This window comes from Mus pahari, chromosome 9 (genome assembly GCF_900095145.1).
Source record: "Mus pahari chromosome 9, PAHARI_EIJ_v1.1, whole genome shotgun sequence".
Lineage (NCBI taxonomy): Eukaryota > Metazoa > Chordata > Mammalia > Rodentia > Muridae > Mus > Mus pahari.
Window position 1 is genome coordinate 39,811,420 of NC_034598.1, and position 22,483 is coordinate 39,833,902.

Genomic DNA, 22,483 nt, shown 5'->3' on the forward strand with positions numbered 1-22,483 from the left:
CTCCCATCATTCCCAGTTGCAAACAGAAGCTCCGGGGGTATGTCTCATGAATATCCATCCCTCCACACAGAGAAGGGGGAAATTAGCCAGAACTACATCCTGAGGACATAAGGAAAAACATCTTGACTACAGACGAGGTTAAACAATGAGATTAGCTGTCTGTCAGGCGGATGTGACTGATTCCCACCAGGGGAAAGCTTGGGGAAGGGTAAAGCCATTTTCAGGGCTTCTTTTAGCTGCCTGAAAGGCATTGGCTGTGGCAGCTAGCTGGAAGGTGACCTTTCTGATTCAGCAGTTTGCTCACAGGAAAGCCTTCCCTGGGTCACATGATAATGCACTGGGTCCCCTTTGAATGTCCAGGCCCCAGAGTTACTGGAGATTTGGTTTCTCAGGAGTTTCTGGCATCTAAAAAATGTAGAAGGCTGGATCATCTCAGGAAGGCCTCATGCCTGTTGTACAATGGCCCTGGCTGCCTTTGTCAGTTCCTGGGCTCTTTTCATTGCACACCCTGGTTTGCAATAAGATGGCTAAGGATGGTTCTGTGTGTGTGTGTGTGTGCCCGCGCGCATGTGTGCATATGCCCACTAACCCACAGGTGGCATGGGATTGGTTCATTCCAAGCTGTCAAGTGTGCATACACAGAATTATTTTAATAGTTGTTTCAATATTACCCTGGCACCCTTTACGTCCAGGTCAGCAGTGAGGTTGAGGCGTGTGTGTGTGTGTGTGTGTGTCTGTCTGTCTGTCTGTCTGTCTGTCTTGTTTGTCAACCTGGATGGAAGCTTATCATTTTGTTGATTTTTCTCCCCTTCCTCCTGAAGAAGCATTTTTATTTATATACCATTTTTCTCTGCTTTTATGATTTCTGCCCTTAAATTCATTAGTGTCCTTTTAGATTTTTTCTCTTTTTTAATATGGGAACTGAGTTGTTACTCTTTTCTAATATAAGCATTTGATAACTGCAAATGCATAGTTCACTAAAAACATTGTGTTTAATGCATCATAGACATTGAGATGCAATATATTTTGATTTTTTTACTCAGTTTCAACAACTTTATTGTTTTCCTCAAGAGTACCTCTTTGATCCAAAGATTAGTATGTTTAATAATTGAGTTGTTTAGTTTTTTTCAGTTTAGAGATTTCTCCATTAATCTTGTTATTAGATATGTTTTTTTTTTTTCCCTTCTCCGAGAGAGCAGGTTCTCTGTGACCCAGACTAGTTTGAAACTCATGTGTCACAGGCTGACCTTGAACTCTTGTTTCTGTCTCCCGCGTGCTGGAATTTCAGGCACGAACCACTGCTGTCACATTGTATGTAGCATGTTGTTTCTCCAGTTGTTTTCAAGATGATTTTTTTTTTATCTGTGATTTTTTCAGCACATTGACTATAATGTCCTGTCTACCATGTCTTGGCTTACCCTCTTTGGGGTTTATTATGTTCCTTGGCTTTACAGATTCATGTCTTTCATCAAATTTGGGACTTGCTTACCTACTGTTTCTTCCAATGTTTTCCCACCCTCTCTCCACTCTGCAACTCCTGAAGTATAGAATTAGATCTTTTGATGCAATTCTGTAGATTTCTGAGGGCTGTTTGTTTTGTTTTTTAGATTTATCTTTAAGTTCAGTGAACCTAGTGACTTAGTTAGGGTTTTACTGCTGTGAACAGACACTGTGAGCAAGGCAGCTCTTATAAAAAAAAATTATTTGGAGCTGGCTTACAGGTTCAGAGATTCATTCTGGTATCATCAAGGTGGGATCATGACAGCATCCAGGCAGGCATGGTGCTGGAAGAGCTGAGAGTTCTATTTCTTCATCTGAAGGCTGCTATGAGGAGACTGGCTTCCAGGAAGCTAGGATGAGGGTCTTAAAGCCCACATCCACAGTGACACACCTCCTAATAGTGCCACTCCCCGGGCTAAGCCTATTCAAACTGTGATACCCAGGGTCACTCCATTTACTGTTGGGTTCAGGGAATTTTGTCTTTGCCTCCTTGGGTTTCCCCTCCTGTGGTGCTGTGGATTAAACCTTGTGCCTTGTGCAAGGTGGGCGAGCGCTCTACCACTGAATTATATCATTAGCCCTGTGGGGGCTTCGATTTATCTGCTGAGAACTCCTGGCTCTCTGCATTTGTTTCAAGAGTCTTCCTTTGCTCCTCTTTGGTGATGGTTATAGTAGGTGCTTTAGAGTTTTACCAGCATTTGGGTTGTGTGTTGACACTTGATATTTTCTCTCGGTGTTTGTTTTGGTTGCCTGCTTTATTGGCAGGTAATCTGGGATAGTGTCTCGGACATTTTGAATATTATGAATATTATGGGGCCCTAGGTCCATTAGAGGGTGTTTGGATAGGTAGTCAGCCAAGGCGGAAACAGACTGCACATCCTGGCGCGGTTCCTGGCTCTGCGATTCCAGCATCCATTCTACGATGTAAACCCCCCTGGGGTCAGTCTGAGGCCCGTGCTGTGCTGACTGTAGTGATGTCACACACCTGCAGCTGGGGAATAGGTGAGACCAGTCTTAAGATGTATACTTTGGGGGTGGGGGTTGGGATCAAAACAGGGTTTTTCCTTCTAGCCCTGGCTGTCCTAGAAATCACTCTATAGACCAGGCTGGCCTCGAACTCACCCATCTACCTCTGCCTCCCAAGTGCTGGGATTAAAGGTCCACCATCACTGCCCAGCTCACATGTATTCTTTAAAGATCTTTTCCTCCTGACCCTCCTCTTCCACAAACTTCCATACATTCAACCTCTTGAGATCCATCCTTTCAGATGCTCTGAGTAGAAACACAGGATTTTCACCCTCTGTTATAGTGTGCAAGTTCTACCCTCACAGTCCACCGCCACTGTGCCAGTGAAGAAGGCCAAGGGTCCTTCTGCGGAGGCATTACCTAGTGGTATGAGACCACTGTAGCTTATAGGGGCCACTCCCACCACATCCGTGGGAAGGAAGACAAACGCCCTGTTTTTGCTAGTACTCACCTGTAGCAAGATGAACTCGAGAGTTCAGGCGACTACAGGATCCCCTTTGATCCTCTGGCTGGCAGACACAGGCCTTTCTGCATGCCTGGGTTTTAATTTTCATGTCTGCACCTGTCAGTGGTTGTAGGTCACTCTGGTGCCAGTAAGAGGTAGAAAAATATAAAAAGTCATTGATAGGGCATCATCTTTNTTTTTTTTTTTTTTTGCGGGNGGGGGGGTGAGTTTCATTAAAGGGTATGTCGTGTTAGTTTCATGGGGAAAGGTATTGTCTTAGTTAGAGTTTCATTGCTGGGAAGAGGCACTATGACCAAGGCAACTCTTACAAAGAAAAGCATTTAATTGGAGTTGGCTTAAAGGTTCGGAAGTCTATTCCATTATCATGAGAGGAAGCATGAGGTGTGTAGGCAGACATGGCGCTGGAGACTTTTACATGCCCAAGACTGCTATATCTTGATCTGAAGGCAGCCAGGAGATGCCCAGGGCAGAGAACTTGAATACTAGACCTCAAAGCCTGCCTCCATGGTGACACACTTCTTCTAACATGGCCACACCTACTCCAAAAAAGCCACACCCCCTAATGGTGCCTCTCCTCATAGGCCAAGCATTTAAACACATGAATCTATGGGGGCCAGACCTATTCAGACCACCACAGATATGCTTTCTCACCAGGAGCTCAAAAGTTGACGACTGCTTGCCTCTCCCCCATCCCCACTTGTTTCTGGGTTTGAGAAAGGGGACTGTTGGGTAGCCCAGGCTGGCATGGAGCAGCCCACGGTCCTACCTCAGCATCCCAAGTCCAACCATAACAGACATGTGTCCCCAGCTCTAGCTCCTACTTGGTGTGTTGGTGTTTGTGTGTTGGAAACAGTATCTAGCTATGTAGTCCTTCCTGCCCTCATACTCCAGAGTGCTGGGATTCTAGGCATATATATGCCACCACATCCAGCTGTGAGTCTGCTTTCAAGAGAAAAGTACGTTCATTGATTTGACTGCACGGGGCAGAGCACGGGTGTGCTGCAGGGTGCATGTAGACAGCATGTAGAGATCTTTTTCTTTCCGCCCACCCTGTGGGCATCGGGGATCAAACCTAGTTCTTCAGACTGGGCAGCAAGCATCTGTACTTGTTGAGCCGGCTTCCAGCTTAGCTTCCACTTTTAAATGTCTTATTTTCTGTGTGTGATGGTACTGCCTGAGGCAGATCGCTTCCTCAGGATTCTGAGGCTGGCCGCCTAGGTTTTTCATTTCTGTCTTCTACATTAACTTTATCGATCTATCATCTGCCTGCCTGTCCCCCCCCCCCCCCATCAGGACAGGGTCTCACTATGTAGCCTTGGGTATCCTGGAACTCTCTGTAGACCAAACTGATCCTGAACTCACAGAGATCTGCCTGTCTCCACCTCCTAAGTACTGGATTTAAAGGCCCACACCACCACCACTGCCACCACTAACCGCCACTGCCATGTTACCTTTCTATGACCTTTCCTGACTTCCTTTAACCTCATCTAAGCTGAGACTCACACTGTGTGATTCAGGCCTGCCTTTGGTGCCTACATTTTTTTTCTCCGAGACTGGCTGGCTGGAGCGGTTTGTAGTTTGTGAGCCCCCCGGGCCTATCATAAACCCCACTACTCCAGAGTATATGAGGAAGTCAGAAACAGAATGCCCTGCCTGTGTCCGAGCATTGAGTCTCCAAAATCACAGTGGCTGTGAAGTTAAAAGGGCCATCTAAGGAACCAAGGCCGAGGTCCAAAAGCAGGACCCTAGGCTAGGAAGCTAGAGACTCTCAAGGACAAGCACCTTCAGTCTCAGGGGAGCAGGCACATAGAGCAGAGCCAGGGAACAGAAGGGCCAAGGTAAAGATCCAGAAGAGCCCCCACCACCCACAGTGAATGTTAAGTATGGGAGTAGGTGGGGACATAATCCATAGGTTCATGTGTTCCATTGGACTGCCAGATGGCGTTCAAGGATCCAAGGCAGGATGCACCACACATTCCTGCTAAATTCCTTAGCTGCTTCCCACAGCAAAGAGAAAGAAACAGGGTCAGCCTGGTGGTGGGCAGAGCAGCACCCGCCAACCCCAGGGTCAGCCTGGGTGGTGGGCAGAGCAGCGCCCGCCAGCCCCAGCCTGTGGGGGATGGGAGGGGGATGGGGAGGAGTCCTTGAGGCTCCTAGTTCTGCCCAGCACGTGCTACCGGTGCATTTTTTAAAAAGGTGTGGAGGTGTACCTATGTGACAGTGAAGTGGGTAAGCTGTCTCTGAAAGAAAACCTTCTTTTTTCCATGTTAGAACAAGAGCAGCTACTGTTTCCATAGCACCTATCCCATGCCTGGGTGTTCCTACCAATCCAACGCAGCCCTTTCAGGGTTTCCGTGACTAATCTCTGCTGACAAAGGACCTCGGGGAGAGACCGTAACTCATCTGGTACAGTATGGCCAGGCCTAGTGAGGGTGGGACCTGGCATGGTTTGTCAGGTGGTTTCTGTGCTGTGCAGGAGGCTCCACCAGGGATGCATTCCCTGCCAGAGCACTGTGTGTTCTGTTCTGAACAACTGCATAGGATTTTTGCTCTAGGAAAGGGGGTGAAAAACAGCTGGGTGTGGGGCTGGGCTATAGGCTGGTAGGAAGGAAGGCCTGGCATACTGCATAGCTTGGAGGCAGTTTCTGGGAGTCTGTGGCCAGGGATTATGTTATCTCCCTAAAGCTTCATATATTTGTGGCCTGAGAAGTTTGTCACACTGGCAGTGAGGGTGGGCTCTGTAGTTAATGTACGCGCAGATGTCTGTGCCTAGCCTACAAAGAGCATTAAGTCGGGCAGTAGAAATTAGTACAAGTGCCTAGAACAGAACAGGCACGGGGCAGCTATGGGATGCCACCGAATAAAGCAGCTGGAGGCAAAAAAGGGAGGTGAATCCTGCCGTCTATATGAAGAAACAAAAACGTGAGAAAGATTCCTAATAGATGGTTTTGTGTGCCACACCATGTGGTTGCTGGGAATTGAACTCAGGACCTCTGGAAGAGCAGCCAGCGCTCTTAACCACTGAGCCATCTCTCCAGCCCAGAAAGATTCCTAATAAAAGACTTTTAGAGGCTGGTGAGATGGCTCAGTGGGTAAGAGCACCCGACTGCTCTTCCAGAGGTCCGGAGTTCAAATCCCAGCAACCACATGGTGGCTCATAACCATCCGTAACAAGATCTGACTCCCTCTTCTGGAGTGTCTGAAGACAGCTACAGTGTACTCACATATAATAAATAAATCTTTTAAAAAAAAAGACTTTTAAACTTTTTAAAAAATATTCACAGTGCCCACATGTTATGTGTGTGCACATGTGTGTGTGTGTGTGTGTGTGTGCGCGCGCGCGCGTACGTGCTTGAGTGTGCACCTGTGCATGTATGTGTACATGTGTGCATCCATGTGCATGCATGCTAGTATGATCATGTGGAAATGAGGATGCACCTTTCAGGAGTCGGTTCTTTCCTTCCACCTTACGGGTCCCAGAGATCAAACTTGTCGGACTTGGTAAGCAAGTACCTGCCCGTGAAGCTATCTCGCCAGGCTTAATAAAGATTTTAATTAAAAAGAAAGCTTGCGAACAACGAGGATCCCACAGGAAACCTTTCTTCCTGTGTGCCCACCCCTGTCTCTTGAGGCCCTTAACATTCCTAAGCAGTGCCCTTTGGGAGCTCTCCCTCCCGCGCGTGGGCCATGGGCCTGTGGCTCCAGCTCCGGCTCCGGTTCCGGCTCCCACTTGGGTGCTCACTGCTTGCAGAGAACCTCTGAGCAGCTTGTGCAGACTTGGGGCTCTGGCTGCATCTCCATGTTGTACCCACTGGCCCTTTTCCTGGCAGAGGCAGCCTGTCTTGTTTGTCCTCCCGGTGACGACAGGCTGTTCTTGTTTGGAAACAGAAAAGATACCATCTCTGCCTTTGTATGTCTTATTACTGTATTTCCCTCCTTTCCTAAAACACAAAGCTAGTGCCAGCGGCCTGTTTGTAACTGCCAGGCTCAGTGGACACGTACATGGTGAGCATCCTCCTGGTCCTGCCCTAGGATCTGACCTATCTCGGCACATGTACCTTCTAGGGCACTGGTTCTGAACCCATTGGGGTGGGGGGTGTTGAACGACCCATTCACGGGGTTGAATATCAGATATTTACAGTATGGTTCATAAGAGCAAAATGACAGCTATGAAGTAGCAACAAAAATAATTTTATGGTTGGTGTGGGGGTCGGGGGATCACAGTGTTAAGAAGGTTGAGTGTTAAGAAGGTTGAGTGTTAAGAAGGTCTGGGAGCTCTTAGAAAAAGGAATAGGTCAGCTAGAGGGACAGGACACAAGGTATGGGTAGCTTTCCTGGTGTTCAGTAACCAAAAAACACCACTTTGAGGTTTTGTGACTCATTCCTATTCCAGTGAGCTCAGCCTATTCATCTTGCAGATAAAGCTGAGATCTAGTGTAAATACTCTAGTGAGTATCAGTTGTGGCCATGTATGTGAACATCTCTCCCCTCCCCCTCCTCTCCCTTCCCCTCCCATCTTCTTCACTTCTCTCTCTTGTTCCCTTCTCCCTCCCCTCCTCTCTCCTCTTTTTTCCTTCCCCCCCTTTCCCCCTTCCCTTCTCTCCTTTCCTCTGACCACCACCTGTCTTCTCCTATATCCTCCCCTCCCCTCCCCTCCCCTCCCCTCCTTGGTCTCCTGTAGCCAGAACAGGCCTTGGACTTGAGTAGTTGAGAATGACTTACTTCTGATCTCTGCCTCCACCTCCATGGAATCACAGGTGTGTCCTACCTATGCAGTGTTGGAGATCAAACCCAGAGTTCCATACATGCTAAGCAAGCATTCTACCAACCAACCGAGCTACATCTCCAGTCCTGTGCGTTCTTTTCTTCTGACAGTTTCACCGAGAACCTGGCACTACTGGGATTCTCCAGAGACTACAGTTTATTTATATTAATTTATTCGTGTCTTTAAATCTCCTATATATTGGGCATCCCCCACCCCCACTGTCGGCCATGGGTTTGGTTCACATCGAACTATGTGAGTTTAGCTGTCCTGATGTCTTCGCTGTCTAAGCCACTGATGGGTTCTCAATGGTCCTGTGTTTGTGTAGTCGTTTGCTTCTCAGTTTAGATCTGGACACCTCAATACGGTACAGTATAAGTGAGTTAGAGGCATGTTCTACAAATGCACCCTGCATTGTAAATGGTCATCAGCCTGCAGAGAGACAAGAATAGTCCCCTTTCTTGAGCAAATCTGAAAAACTGGAAGAAAATCCATAATCTGGACGTGAGTGTTGAGTAGGAAGATCCTACAGAGTAAGAGAAGGGACTCTGGAGACTGCCCTAGCCCGGGCAGGAGCAAGAGGCAGGTTAAGCCTATCCTGGAGAGGAGTAGTGGGTCATGAAGATGACTCATAGAGACCCATCATATGAGGTTGGTATGAGCCAAGTTCTATGGAGCACCCAGGGGCCCAGGCTGCTCAGGCCGCGGTGTGCACTGGAAAGCACTAGTATGAGCCACTGAGGCACATGTGTGAATGAGGGTGAAACCAGGCCTTGGAGCCAGAGGCCGTCTGAAGGCTGCAGACAGCTGGGAGAAGGGTTTGTGGATAGTCACAGCCTGCCCCCTGGCCCGAGGGACCAGTTAGACGGGGTCTACAACTCAGCCCAGATCTGTGTTCACACTGTCCTTAATGCTCTTGATTTCATAGCGAGGTTGAGGATAGAAAGAAGCAGAAACCAGGCTCCCATTTCACCTGCATCTCTAAGTCTTGACAGTGTTTCTGCCTGACCCTCAAGGCAGAATCCTGGGTGTGAAGCTTGTGGAAGTGCATCCCACGAAGAGAACTCCCCTCGCGTAAGAAGAGTAACATTCAAGCCTGCATGTTCTCAGACACAAGGTGCGAAGTGGGCACTAAGAGACACTCAGAGTAAAGATCTGTGTGTGTATCAGAGGTTCTTCAGTCTTAGTCTCTTCAGACTTTAATAGAGGTACAGTACTCTGGGAGACTTACATTTCTCTGCTCAAGAGGCAGCAGTTTGAGGTCAGGGTGGTGGCAGATACAGTGCCTGGTTAGGACCCTCATCCTGGCTTACTGATTGAAGTCTTCTCACTGTGTCTTTCCGTGGTGGAGGGTCCTCTGGGGTCTCAGAAAAGTGCCATTGCCATTCATAAGAGTCCTGGCCATCTTCCCAAAGTCTTGCCTCTTAGCACTAAGGTTTAAGTTCCATCGTGTGCATTTTGGAAAGTCACAAACATTTAGTCTACAGCAAGCAACATCACACACAGTGCCTCCTCCGCAAGGCTGGGGACCCTTGCCAGTGAGAACTGACAACTCCTCTGTGGCTGGTAGCCATGGTGGCTGGACACTCAGTTAAGACTCTCCAGATACCACCATGCTGCACAGCAGCCAACCAAGGTCTCCCTTCCCCTAGGTACATTCTACACAAGGAGATCAACTTCTTTCTTTGAAGGGGGTCTCTGAGCCCTCAGATTCCACTGCAGATGACGCTGGTCGTCCTACGGCTGTCTCTTCCTCAACTGTATGACGTCATCCTGCAACACTAGTACATTCTTGACAGAGCTTGGGGAGCTAAGAGACATTTGCCTTGTCGGTGCATTGCTGGCTCATGAGTTGTAAGCCAACTGATGGTCACCGATCAGCTGCTCGAGTAGCCTTCTAAATGGCTCATGCTCTGCTGGTGAAAGTTCCTATGTTCCAGTCACAAACAGCTAAATTCAGCAAAAAGATAAACAGGCTGGCACAGCCAAGACGCAAAGCAGGGGATGTGGGAAGACTCCATCTTACCCGAGCAAAGAGCCCTGGGTGCAAACAGCTCTGGGCTCTCCTCCTGAAAACTGGGGTGACTAATGTCTACCAGACACCACTGTGAAATCAGCGGTCTCTACTGCTGTCCTTTGCCAGGGATTGGTGGCACCCCCTCTGGAGGGAGGTCAGTGGGCTGGGATTGGCTTATAAGAAGTGGGAACTTGTCTGGGAAACCCGAGTGTCTTTGACACGGTGCCAGCCTTATGGAGGCCCCGCCGGGTGGCTGTTGAGGCAGGAATGTCAGGTGATCCGGTGATCCGGTAGAGCTAAGCTGTTACTCTACTGCCTGAAGATTTTCTGGATACACAGCAGGCTTCGAGCCAATGTCAGATACCTTCTTAGCACCCCTCCAGATGCCTCGCCTCCCAGTGGATCCCACAGTTCTGGAAGAAGGCCTCTTCCTGATACTATTCCAACCCGTGATGTAAGGAATCCATAACAGAGCCATGGAGTCCAGCTGCTCCTCCTTAGAGTTTAGTCTCGGAGACCAACTTTCCCTGAAGAGTGCTTTGTAAATGGAACACAGCCCGCCTGTCACCAGGACCGGCTCACCTGACTGGTCCGGCAGGTGCCTGAGTTTGGACCCTGTGTGGGTGTGTGAGTGTCTGGCAGCTGTGCCTGTCAGGGACAGCTCAAGCCTGTGAATCCCTCCTCTCTGGGAGAAGCAGGCTGAGTGCCGGGCCTCATTCCCCAGCCTGACTGACCAAGGAGTGACAGGTGGATCTTGGAACAGATTGTCATACCCTTGATGACAACTGGGATTATCACCATGAGTGGTAATTCCACCATGACAGTTTTGAGTTTCAGGTCAAGAGCCAAGGTCTCCGTCTCCTCTTACATCTGGACAGAGAGATCCCTACTGGCCGATTTCCGGCTTATTTCTCAGCCCTCTGCAGAGACTTTATGTACACATGAAGATCTTTGGCCTGCCATAGCCTGAAGCCCTGCAGAGCTGTCCTCCACCCCAACTCTTGCATCAGAAGAGAAATCTGGAAATACCTGGCTTCTAAGAATCCCAGCACTGGGGAGGCAGAGGCAGGCAGATTTCTGAGTCTGAGGCCAGCCTGGTCTACAAAGTGAGTTCTAGGACAGCCAAGGCTATACAGAGAAACCCTGTCTCGAAAAACAAAAACAAAACAAAAAAAACAAAAAACAAAAAAAAAAAGAAAAAGAAAAGAAAGAAAAGAAAAGAAATTGATAAATGGATAAATGGCCTTGTGGATAATGGTCATTAGAGTCTCAGCTGGCCTTTTTTGGTATTCTAGGACCCTATACCTGGATGACTCTCTGACCCACAAAAACCTTAGACTGTAATTGGTGCTGCTATGATTTTGATGTAACCGCCCCCTCCAAAGATTTGTATGTTGGACGCTTGGCCTCTAGTGTGGCAATGCGTTTTGGAGATGAGACCCATTGAAGTTGGTTAAGACACTGGGTGAGTTGCCCTCAGGTTAGTTCTCATAGGACCCTGTATTAGACTCAACAGTGGGTTATTCTAGGAAAGGATGCCTGTCTCTTGTCCTTTCTGGCATCCCGACTGTGGTTCTGTGTTATGTTAGTCACACTTTTTAATTACTGGAATGAAATGCTTGAGAAGGCAGGAAAGGAAGAATTCATTTGGCTTACAGTTTCTGAGGCTTTAGTCTGTGGCCGTCTGCTGCCTTTGCCTCTGGGTCAATGTCTAGACAGCAACATCACAGAGGAAGGACCTGCCATGCTTGTCTATGACAGTGACACAAAAGGGAATGGGGACCAGAAGAAGGGGCCAGTGATAATGCTGAATGACTTGTTGCCTTCCACAAGGCCCTACCACCTCCCAAAAGCTGGGGCCAAGCTCTTAACACATAAGGACCTACAAAGATCATTTTCCTATGCATACCATAACAGATGCCCTTCACCATGGTAATGATGCAATTAGGGGAGCCCTCACCAGAGCCACTCAGCACCATGCTGCTAACTAAGTCATCTTTTTATAAGTACTTTTACCCTCTGGTGTTTCATTGTAGCAAGAGAATGGACTTATCCAGTTGCAGTGAGTCCCGCCCACCTGTGCCTCTTGCCTCATTCTAAAAAAATCGAGCTGCTTTTAAACAGATGAAGTGGTAATTCCACACACCAAAGGAGCCAAGCAGGGGCGGACAGATCCATGTGGTTTTCCAGGATGGGAGCCAAATAGTAGTGCTAAAACTATAACACACCTTGGACATTATGAGTAGCTGGTTTGCATTAATTATTATAAGTGATGCTTGTGGGCGCTCCCTCCCTCAGTAGGAGAGTGGTGGTTTCCTTGTTCCCCCTCCCCCCTAGGCATGTGGGTAAGAGTGTCTGTCATTATCCTCCTTTCATTGAGGGGAATGTTGAGAGATGAAAAGAACCTCTGACCCCACCCCCATCCCTGGCGACACCAGTTTGTTTGTCATCTTTTCTTTTTCAGGGAAGGTGGCCCTGAAGATTGAGCAGTGGAGATAGGGAACCAAGAGGATTGTCTTCTTTCCAACAAATGCTATTTAAATGAAAAACTGAGCGAATCCCAGGGGTGGGGGGTGGGGGCGGGGTACTCACTTATCCTAGGCTTGCTGACTCTGTCATTTTTCCGACCTGTCCCTTGGCTTTGGACATCTGCCCACATCTCATAATACCACTACATTCTGGAACATCACTTGCACACCCCCCCCACCCTGTTCCCAGAACCCTCGCTGCAGATGAGCTCAAGCACTGCTGAAGTTGAGGGTCCAGCCCAGAGTATGACCAAACCTTTTGCTGTTCGCTATTGACTAGAAGACCCGCCCTCATGGGTCTCCATTTTGAGACTGAGCTGTGCCACCCAGGGCATGTGGCTTTTGGGGACCAGCTGATTGAAGTCCTGTTTCCTTGGGCGGGCAGTAATTAGGAAGTGGTTCCTCAGTGCAGGTGTCTGAGTTCCGCTCTGACTGGCTGATTGTGTGCACTGGTCCACAAGGGCTGTGTAACAAACACTACAAACAGTGTGGTTCAAGTAACAGTTGTCTTATACTTCAGGAGGCTAAATGGCTTCAGGGTAGGGCGGGCTGCCAGCAGAACCAACCACGTGATTAGAGAGTTAGAACTTTCAGCCCCACTCCTACCTCTGAGGAGAGTCAAGGGGCTGGAATTAAATCAGTGTCAGAGGTCAGTGAGTGAGTCTATCATGGTCCACAAAACAACTGAATGCCGGGTTTCAGAGAACTCCCAAGTTGTGACCATCTGTGGGACATGGAAGTTCCCCACCCCCACCCCCATACAGCCCTAGCACATATACCCTGTATCTTTTATGGTAGTCCGGGAGTGGGGACAGCCCGAGACTTCACCCAATAGAAATCTGCAGAGACCTATACCAAGGTGAAGTCAAGGATTCTCAGCTGTGCAGCAGCAGAAGAGAATTCAAAACAAAGTAATATGAACCAGGACAGGAGTTTGTCACTAAAAGGTTTTAACATAAAACGACAATTATACTCAGGTGTGCCTGTGGGCTCGGCAGAATTTCTCCTTTGGCCTTGATTGTCTCTTAACAATAGCCATAGATATGATTGGAGTGGTCAGACTTGTGAAGTGACTTGCTCAAAAGGCTCTAGAAACTTTCTCTCTTTAAGTCACATGGTTGTTTCTAAAGTACATAGATAGGACTGTGGGCTTACATAATTTTTAGAAGTAGGTCAGAAGGGTCAAAGGAATCCTTATTACATGCATATCACAAGGAAGCAAAAACACACTTTAGCAGCAAACAGTTTCCACCTCCTAATCCTTCCTAAACACTGGCTGGGGACCTAGTATTCAAATATATGAGCCTGAGGAAGGCCTTTCTCTTGTAAACCACCGCAGGAAGGGGACTTGCCCATATTGTTGATACACTCAGTGGGTGGAAGATGTCCATCTCCCCACAAAATTGGCCTTTGAATTGTTTAGAGTCTTCAGCCAGCTAAATCCCAAGACAGAGCTATAAGTGCAATTTATATGGTCAGCCTACACCCTTTAAGACCCTACAAGTTCTTAACCTGTGGGTTGCAACCCTTTCACAAACTTGTATCTCCAAAAAAATATTTATACTATATTTTATAACAGTCACAAAACTAGAGTTACAAAGTAGCAACAAAAATCATTTTGTGGTTGGGGGTGGTTCACCACAGCATGAGGAACTGTATTAAAGGGTCACAGATGAGGAAGGTTGAGAACCACTGTTGTAAGGAAACAGCACTAGAATCCTCCATCCCTCCATCCCTCCTTTAGGGCAGCCAGGGCTACCTGGAGAGCCAAGGCCACAGGCCATGAGCAGGGCACACTCAGGCCCCTCCTGACTAGCATTCTGCAACCTGTCTGGGTGGCAGTCAGGGCTTAGCCTGCCTCAGGGCTTTCAGTGTGGCACACACTGATTATTCATGACCATGACCTCTCCCTGCCTAAGCAACTGGGGTTTTCCATGCTTGGGAACTGGCCTGGTGATGTCATCTTTGGGGTTGCTATGACTCCCTTGGCTATCAGTGCAGGAAGGACAGCTGCCAGCCTAACAGAGGAAGCGAGTAGAAAACCCACTGAAACCAGCAACATATCTCAGCGATTCGGTGGCCGTTTGCCGATTGTGGTGACCTCGGGGATTGGCACCAGGTGGCTGGTTCTGTCGTCTATTGAGAATAGTTCTCTTGGCCTTCAGAAAACTGTCAGTTTTTGTTTGTTTGTTTTGACAGTGGCATGTATCTTACGCTGCATGCAAGCCTCCTGCTGTAAGCCCCCTGAGGAGTTACGATTATAGAATATGGCACTGTGCACCCAATTTATTTTTAATTGAGGTCAAGTTTACATAACATGAAAGTTACCGTGTGTGTGTGTGTGTGTGTGTGTGTGTGTGTGTGTGTATTTCTTTTCTTACACTGTGTTTCCCAGGTTACCTTCAATCTCGATGTGTAGCCCAGACTAGTCTTAAATCTGTGGACCATCTGAGCAAACAACTTTCTAGTCTTGGTCATATAGGGAATAGAATTGCCGGATCACGTGGTTATCAGCACAGAATTTTCAGGGCGGGCATCTTCTCTTTGGTTGGAATGTGCTTGCTAAATGACAGACTAGGCACTTAGAGGTTAAGCCTTTGGCATGCTGAGCTGTTATCTCTAGCCCCCTTTTCACCTTTTATTTTGAGATAACTTCTCACTAAGCCGCCCAGACTGGCCTTGAAGTCACCTCAAAGCTCAGGCATGCCTTGAGCTTATAATCACCTTGCCTTAGCCTCCTCAGCACTGGGCCAAAAGGCCTATTCCAACAGTCTCTGCTACTGTGCGTGTGTGTATGCATGTGGGTGCATGCGTATATGCACGTGTGTGTATGTATGCACCATGGGTCATGCACACACTAGGTAGGCTTTCTGTCCCAGCCCATTGATTACAACTGTATACTATGTCAGCATTCATAGTTAATGTAAGTGGACTTCCTCCCATAAAAGCAGGTCTCAGTCACCCTTCTAATCGAGTCTCAGTCACGATTTCCAACTTTCTAGTTCCTTCCGGTTTGATTGATATCTATCTTATATACCCTCACAGTGACCACTTCCCTTGTGTGGTCACAGAACAGGTAGATCTACCTACTACATCTACCGTCTAACCCCACACATCACACAGATGGCAAAGCTATGCCTCCATGACACCCCAGAACTAGGGCCTGCCTGCTTTAAGCCTACCAATTTAAACTCCATTAGGAAAATGTTTGGTGGGCTGGTAAGATGGCTCAGCAGGTAAGAGCACCCGACTGCTCTTCCGAAGGTCCTGAGTTCAAATCCCAGCAACCACATGGAGGCTCACAACCATCCGTAACGAGATCTGGCGCCCTCTTATGGAGTGTCTGAAGACAGCTACAGTGTACTTACATATAATAAATAAATAAATCTTTAAAAAAAAAAAAAAAAAAGAGGAAAGAAAAGAAAATGTTTGGCTAACACTCAGGGCCAATAGGGTTTAGGCTCATACATTTTTATGCCCTCCTCCTTCTTCCTGCTCTCTCTCTCCGTGCTCCCTGACCTCCCTGTGTGTGGATCTCAGGAACACTGTGTATACCCCCAGGACCTGTCAGATGTCACCACTCATGGGTGAAGGAGCTATCTCTATCTTAAAGTTCTTAGAGTATAATAGTCATAGGTGGTCTTGAATGTAGTCAAGCTTCAGCATTCTGTTTTCTATCTGAAAAAAAATGGCAGTCTGGAAGTCCATGTCCACCAAGGTGTCTGCGTGCATCCATAGAATGTGTAAAAGATCACAACACCATGAAGAACTGGGGGAAGTAACTAGCAAACGGTATTTTTCACCCTGCTTCTTGCAAGAGTGTAGGCTTCCCTAATGTTAGGAAATTGAGCTCCTGGTAATGCCTGCCACCTGTACCATGCGAGGTACTACTTCAAAATAAAGGAAGGCTCTTGTAAATAAAGGCCAGCCTCATGTTCCTCATGTTCATGACAGCCCCTTCCCCAAGGTAGAGTCAGCTCTTGGTATGCAAGGTTCTGGGGGAAGGCTCTAGACTATAGCCTATGATCATAGGTCCAGAAGTGTCGATTAACTGTGGTGAGATTCGGTTCAGAGTTGCTGGTTCTTATACCTGGGCTGGCATGCTAGGTCTCAGGCTAGGCCCTATTGCAAGCTATAGGCATCCATGAAGAGCTGATGTCACAGAATCCTCTGCCTCTCACAGGTGTTCCTCACTGTCAGCATCACCCTAGGAGCTTTGAAGTGCAGCCAGGCCCAGCCCCCACTTAAATTTTGTAATAAGGTCTGTTTTGTAGCCCTGACTGCCTTGGAACTTCTATGTAGAACAGGCTGGCCCACTTGCCTCTGCTGTAGGCCAGGGTCCTGATGAGCTTTTCCTGGGTTTGCCAACAGTTAGTTCAGAGGACTTCGGTCTTTTTGCCGATCATATCCCCATAGGTAGTTGTATGGGGACCATACAAAAACATCCTTGAACTTTGAATTCTCCTAGCCCAGGTCTCCTACCCACAAACCCCTGTGTATCTTCTCATCACCCACAAAAGAATACTTCTGTGACCAAATGCAGGATTTTTATTTACACCAAGAAATTCTACAGTTCTCTGTGGATGTCATCTGGGTATCCCACAGTGTTAGGTCAGTTTTGATGTTGTCGTCCAGGAGATAGCATTGGGTCCCATGGGTTAAGGGCTCAGCCCCATAACACCACTCCCCCACCCCATTCCACCATTTTCAAGCTGTAAACCGTGTCTGTGTTTTAACTATACAAGTGGAGGGGGACGGTGTCTCTCACAAACCCTTCTTCATATTCTTATCAGTTATGCAGGAAGGGCTGGTGGCAGAAAGCAGGAAAATAGTTTCCTTAAAAAAAAAAGACTCACAATGGGGGGTGTTGAGATGGTTCAGTGAGTAAGAGTACCGACCGCCCTTCTGAAGGTCCTGAGTTCAAATCCCAGCAACCACATGGTGGCTCACAACCACTCGTAATGAGATCTGATGCCCTCTTCTGGTGTTTCTGAAGACAGCTACAGTGTACTTATGTATAATAATAAATAAATCTTAAGAAAAAAAAAAAAAAGACACACCCCAGAAGAGGAGGAGGAAAGAGATGCATGTAATAAAGTGGGGTGGCCTAGCGAGTTTTTCTATGAGTTCAGTAGCCAAGACACTCTCCTAGCCCTACCTTTTAGGTTTCTATAGAAGTTTCCGTCCATGCCCATGACTGGTTATGTCACTGGCCTCTAATGATAACTCACCCTTCAGCCCTTTTTCTTTCCTCGAGGGCCAGGGTCATATCCGAAAGTCCCAACTCTAATTACACCATCGGTCCTCCACTCTACCCTCACCAGCAGCCGCCCTCATCCTGAGCCATTCAGTCATCTCACTGATACAGCGTGTAATTATCACTTCAGAGAGTCTAATGATTTTAGGAGCTGTGTGCTAGGAAAGAGTATGGTGTGTATGTGTGTTTTTACAGAGACCAGATGTTACTTGTTATGTCTCCTAGATTACCCACTTCCCAAGGACAGTCATGGCTCCAAGGATACAAACCACAGCTGGCCCCCTCCCTCCCTGTGCGCTTTTGGCTAGTAGTAGGTCTTGAGAGTGACTGCAGTCTCCAAGAGATGCCTGTGTGTGTGACAGAGATGCTATCCTTTTGGGCCCTTGCTTGGACAGGTGGGGCACAGACACCCCTGAAACAGCCCCCTTTGGCTCTCGTTAACACGGGTCATTCCTTTGTACACGCAGATTCCTCATTTGGAACACCACCTGGATATGGCTGCGCCGCAGAGCAGGCTGAAGAGCAGCGCCGGCACCAGGACGGGCTGCCCTACATTGATGATTCACCTTCTTCCTCGCCACACCTCAACAGCAAAGGCAGAGGCAGCCTGGCCTCAGGCGCCCTGGATCCTACCAAAGCGGTGAGTCCGAGAGGTATACCCGCCAGGCGCCGGGGTAGATGTGGAGTCTGGAAGGGCACCAAGCTCTGCTCTGGACAGGGCCACTGCTTTCATGGAAGAGGTCATGTCCTGAAAAGCAACTCCTTGTTCGGGGACATTCAGCAACTAGGTTGCTTTCTTGTTGTGAGTCAGGTAGAGGGAGGCAGCCCTCTGCATACATTTCACAGGGAGACCACCCACTGCTCTATAAACTGAACCTAGAGATGGAGGTGGCTTGTGTTTGTAAGGCTGAGAATAGCCATGCCAGAGGCCACTGCCTAAACAAGCAGCACTTACATGGCCCCAGCTGAAGTGCTCAGCTAGGCTAATGCCAACCCGGGCCCTCTACTCAAGGAGTATACTCTCTCCCTTTTCAACAGAGAAGGTCCTCACAGTAGCTTCGTTTGACCAAGATCTTTCCAGTGAGTTTGCACTTGACCCTCACCAACAGCCCCAAGGAACTTGTCTTCCTGTCATCTTCACGTCACCAAAGTGTAACTGATGTCAGTTGCTGGCTTCCTCTCAGGTCACGTGGCTAACGAGTAGTGGAACATTTGAGAGACCATCTGCCACATTCCCAAGTAGCATACTGTATGGGCCAGCCTTCTTTCTGGGGAACATCACCCCGAGGCACTTGCAGGCTCCACAGAGCAGTGCCCACAGTGAATCTGCCCAGCCAGCACGGTGCCCTGAGCCATTCCGAGGTCCTGTGGACTGGGGCATTGTTGAAGGTAACTTTTCCAGTGATGGCAAGGACGTGTTCTTCCTACCGTCAGAGCGGGGACACCTCCCATGGTGCTTTTAATGGTCAGTTTGACTCTGAAAATGTCTCAATGGGGACTTTCTAGATTAGGATAGTCTGAGGGGGGGTTATCTAAATTATCTTCATTCATGTGGGAAGACCTGCTTGCTGTGGACAGCATTATTCCCCAGGCTTGGTAGACGACAGAGAAAACAAGTGGAGCGCCAACACACATGTTGTTCTCTCTACTCTGAATGTAATATGACTACCTGTGTGTTCCTGCCACCTTAACTTCCGAAAAGTGATGGACTGTGGTCGTGAGCAAATAAGCGCTTTTATCTCATAACAAGTATGTGTGCGTGCGTGGCGTGGCGTGTGTGGTGTGGCATGCGTGCGTGGGTGGTATGTATGTGGTGTGTGTGTGTGTGTGTTGTGTGTGTGTGTGTGTCCCGAGAGCTGCCTTTACCCACCCAAGCCTTAATGTCCGTTCCTTCTTGACCTTGAGAGCAAGCTGACCTACTTTTTTGATACAGACACGGTCCAGGTTGGCCTTTGTCCTGCTGGTCTCCTGATGCAGATGGTAGCCTTTTAAGCACCCAGCTCATCCCCGTAGACTCCATGCAGAACCTTGTCTCCCTTCTCCAACCTCCTTAGGGGTCCATAAAACATGCCTCCTGAGGCAGGATGTTGCACATCTGCACAAAGCATCTACAGCATCCCCCTCCCCACCAGGCAGTCCACCAGAGGAGGTGGCAGGAGGTTTCTAAATGAGGAGGGATGACATGTCACCTAGTTTTGTTCCAGGAGCCCTCCGCCTAGGTGCTTATTCCAGTGCTTAGAGCCCTAAGGGTAGAATTCCATCCTGGCTCTGGTGACTGACACACCCTTGGCTTTCTGACGTCTCTTCTTAGGTTCCTTAGGGAATGTGGTGGGTTTGAGACCAGAATCACCCTTCCCCGCCTCCCAAACCCTGGTTTACTCCCTGCTGCCAACCTGGTACCTTTTGGGCTGTTGAGCATTAAGAGAACTTTCCTGGGGATTCCATGGCAACACACAAGCTAGGTGGAGCTTCGGGATTTCAGGGGTTCTCTGTGAGCATCCACCCGAAGTAGTTAGGTATTGAATTGGGGTGGGCAGAGACCTAGCACCCCTTACCATGGCAGCAGCAAGAAGACCTCAAGTGGGTTTGTTGAGACAGTGTCTACAAATAGAGCCAGTTCTGTGTGCTGGGATCTCCCCTTCTGGAGGACTGGTTTGCCTGTGAATGTTGGGCCCTGTGCAAGTTGGGCTTGCAAGCCATTGCAGTCTGGGCTCTGGGACCGTATCTAGTTTATAACTTAGAGTGCCCTGGCTCTATTGAAACTAGAAGAGGGCCCCTGATGAGCAGCTGTGCTGACTGAACTTACAGTAGAGAAAGCTACACCCTGATTGGTCAGTAAGCTCCCCTTTGGGAAGAATCTTGAAGGACCTACTAATGGACCAGCCTCAGCTCACCTGTGGGCTTGGCAATATTTGTTACTTTGTTACCGTTAGTCCAGTTTCTATCCATTCTTAGTTGCCTGTCTCTGAACTCAGACAAGTTAGGCATAAGGGCTTCTTGCTACCTCTTTGTCTGCTTCCAGCTGCCCTTTACCCGCAGCTTTCTCCTAGGAGGAACCTCCCTGCCTGTAGGGCCCTGATTACAAAAGGCTGAGCATGCAGTGCCGCTTGGGTTATAAACAATCAGTGCCACCTCTGTCCGTTGCTCTCGTCTTCTCTCTTGCTGCTTGGATGCTGTCAGCACTGTTCTGATTCCCAAAAGATTCTCTAAGAAGACTCCTCGTGTCTTGTCTCCATCAAGCCCAGCACCATCCCGGGGCCAGGTGGCCTTACCCTTGGAATAAGGAGAACTGGACTGGCTATCCTCTGATGCACAGTATTTCTTCCTGGCTTTCCAAACTGTGTGGGTGGAATGAGGTACCACGCTTCCACCAGACGCTCCCATCTATGCAGGCAGCAGCATCTTAGGCTGGGCAGGGACATCACCGATCCTGCTGACCTCCCTGTGCCCCACTGTCTCCCTGGAGCTCACAGTAGCAAGACTGTTCTTAGAAAAGGAGGAGGACTGCGTGTTGGGGGCGGCTGCCACTGTCAGAGGCCTGCCATCTCCCTAACCCATTCCCTTGCGTGGGATAAGTGCATCATATAGTCACAGTGGGAGGCATGTGCAGAGAGAAATGGAGGCTGCTTCTCTGATCACCTGCCATCACACTGGGCCGAGAAGTGAACACCACTCCATCAAATCTTGCATATCTGGGCACCAGATATCCTATCAAACTTGAGTGGCACATTAGGATTTCCCCATCTCCCTGCCTTTTAACAAGCTCAGCTGACAGTCCTGGATTTCTGGGACCCAATTAGATCACTGAGACTCTGAAGGAGCCCTTGGGGTTTCATAAAGATGAGGCCCCAAACTAGGACCTAGCCAGGTCTTTGAGATTTGATGATGAAATGAGTCTTAATTGAGCATTGTGTGTTCCAAGCACAGGAAGTTTCAAGTTCAGGCACAGCTATGCCCTGGAGGCTCCTATCTGTGGAAGGCACTGTCTGGTGTTACCTGCAGGGACCCATCTGGGTGGGTTATTTCCCTGGAGTGGTGGCTGCCACCTACACACATGTGCATTGTCACAGCTTAAGCATACACGCGCGCGCACGCATACACACACACACATGCCATGTGCCAGTGGCAATGGGATACAAGCCCCAGGGATCCAGGTAGGACAACAATAAGACAGTTTATATCAAAGTGACAAAGTTCTATGGCCAGAGGCTCCCTGGGCAACCCTGGTTCTGCAACTCTGACCCTGAATCCTGACTCTGGGCTCTTCTTGATGAACCTGCAGTCTATACCATGAAATATTTCCCTCTTACAGACTAGGGAGCTGAAAGGACCAACAGAGTTATTAAGACCCAAGGTCCATAGTGGGGTCCGAATGTCCAACTGCAGAGCGTCCCCAAGGCCTGAGCTGTCCTCAGTCAGGCCCTTCCTTGAACCCAGTCAGTGTCACTAGGGGTTCTAAGAGCCCTAGGTACTATGCAGAGACATTTGTGGGCATCCTATGTAGGAAGTAGAGGCCAGGGATGTGGATGTGGTAGAGCATGGGATCTCCTGCTGACTCCCAGGAGAGAACCTCTCTGCTGCTCCAAATGTCAGCATTGCTCACATTTTTCCTAATGATTTAGGAAAATGAGTCACGGAGAGGGACGGAGAGGTCAACACTCCTGTTGTAACCAGGAGGTGGGGTAATAGGGCTGTTTAGAGTTGGCTCTTGGGCTAGGAAACTAGAAGAGGAGTGGGCCGGGCTTTTAACATCACATAACCCTCTGTGGATGCGGGCTCCTCCCCTGACTGGCATCTGCCTCTGCCTGTAGGTGGGGCAGGTTGGCCGGGCGCCATACAATGGTTGGTTCCATGGGCATGGCCAACCTCTGACATCACTCCTGGCTGGGAAGAGAAGCAGGGAGTGGCCAGGAAATCAGGCAGCACT

At 48.7% G+C, this 22,483-nt stretch overlaps 1 protein-coding gene across 1 annotated transcript in view; it reads left to right on the forward strand.

The window, feature by feature from the left end:
* Positions 1-22,483, forward strand: part of Bcr (BCR activator of RhoGEF and GTPase) — a 122,169-nt gene that overhangs the window by 47,166 nt on the left and 52,520 nt on the right. Inside the window, exon 2 of the mRNA XM_021205482.2 lies at positions 18,024-18,196. Coding sequence (XP_021061141.1) covers positions 18,024-18,196 — 173 coding nt within the window. The remainder of the gene's footprint in view (positions 1-18,023; positions 18,197-22,483) is intronic.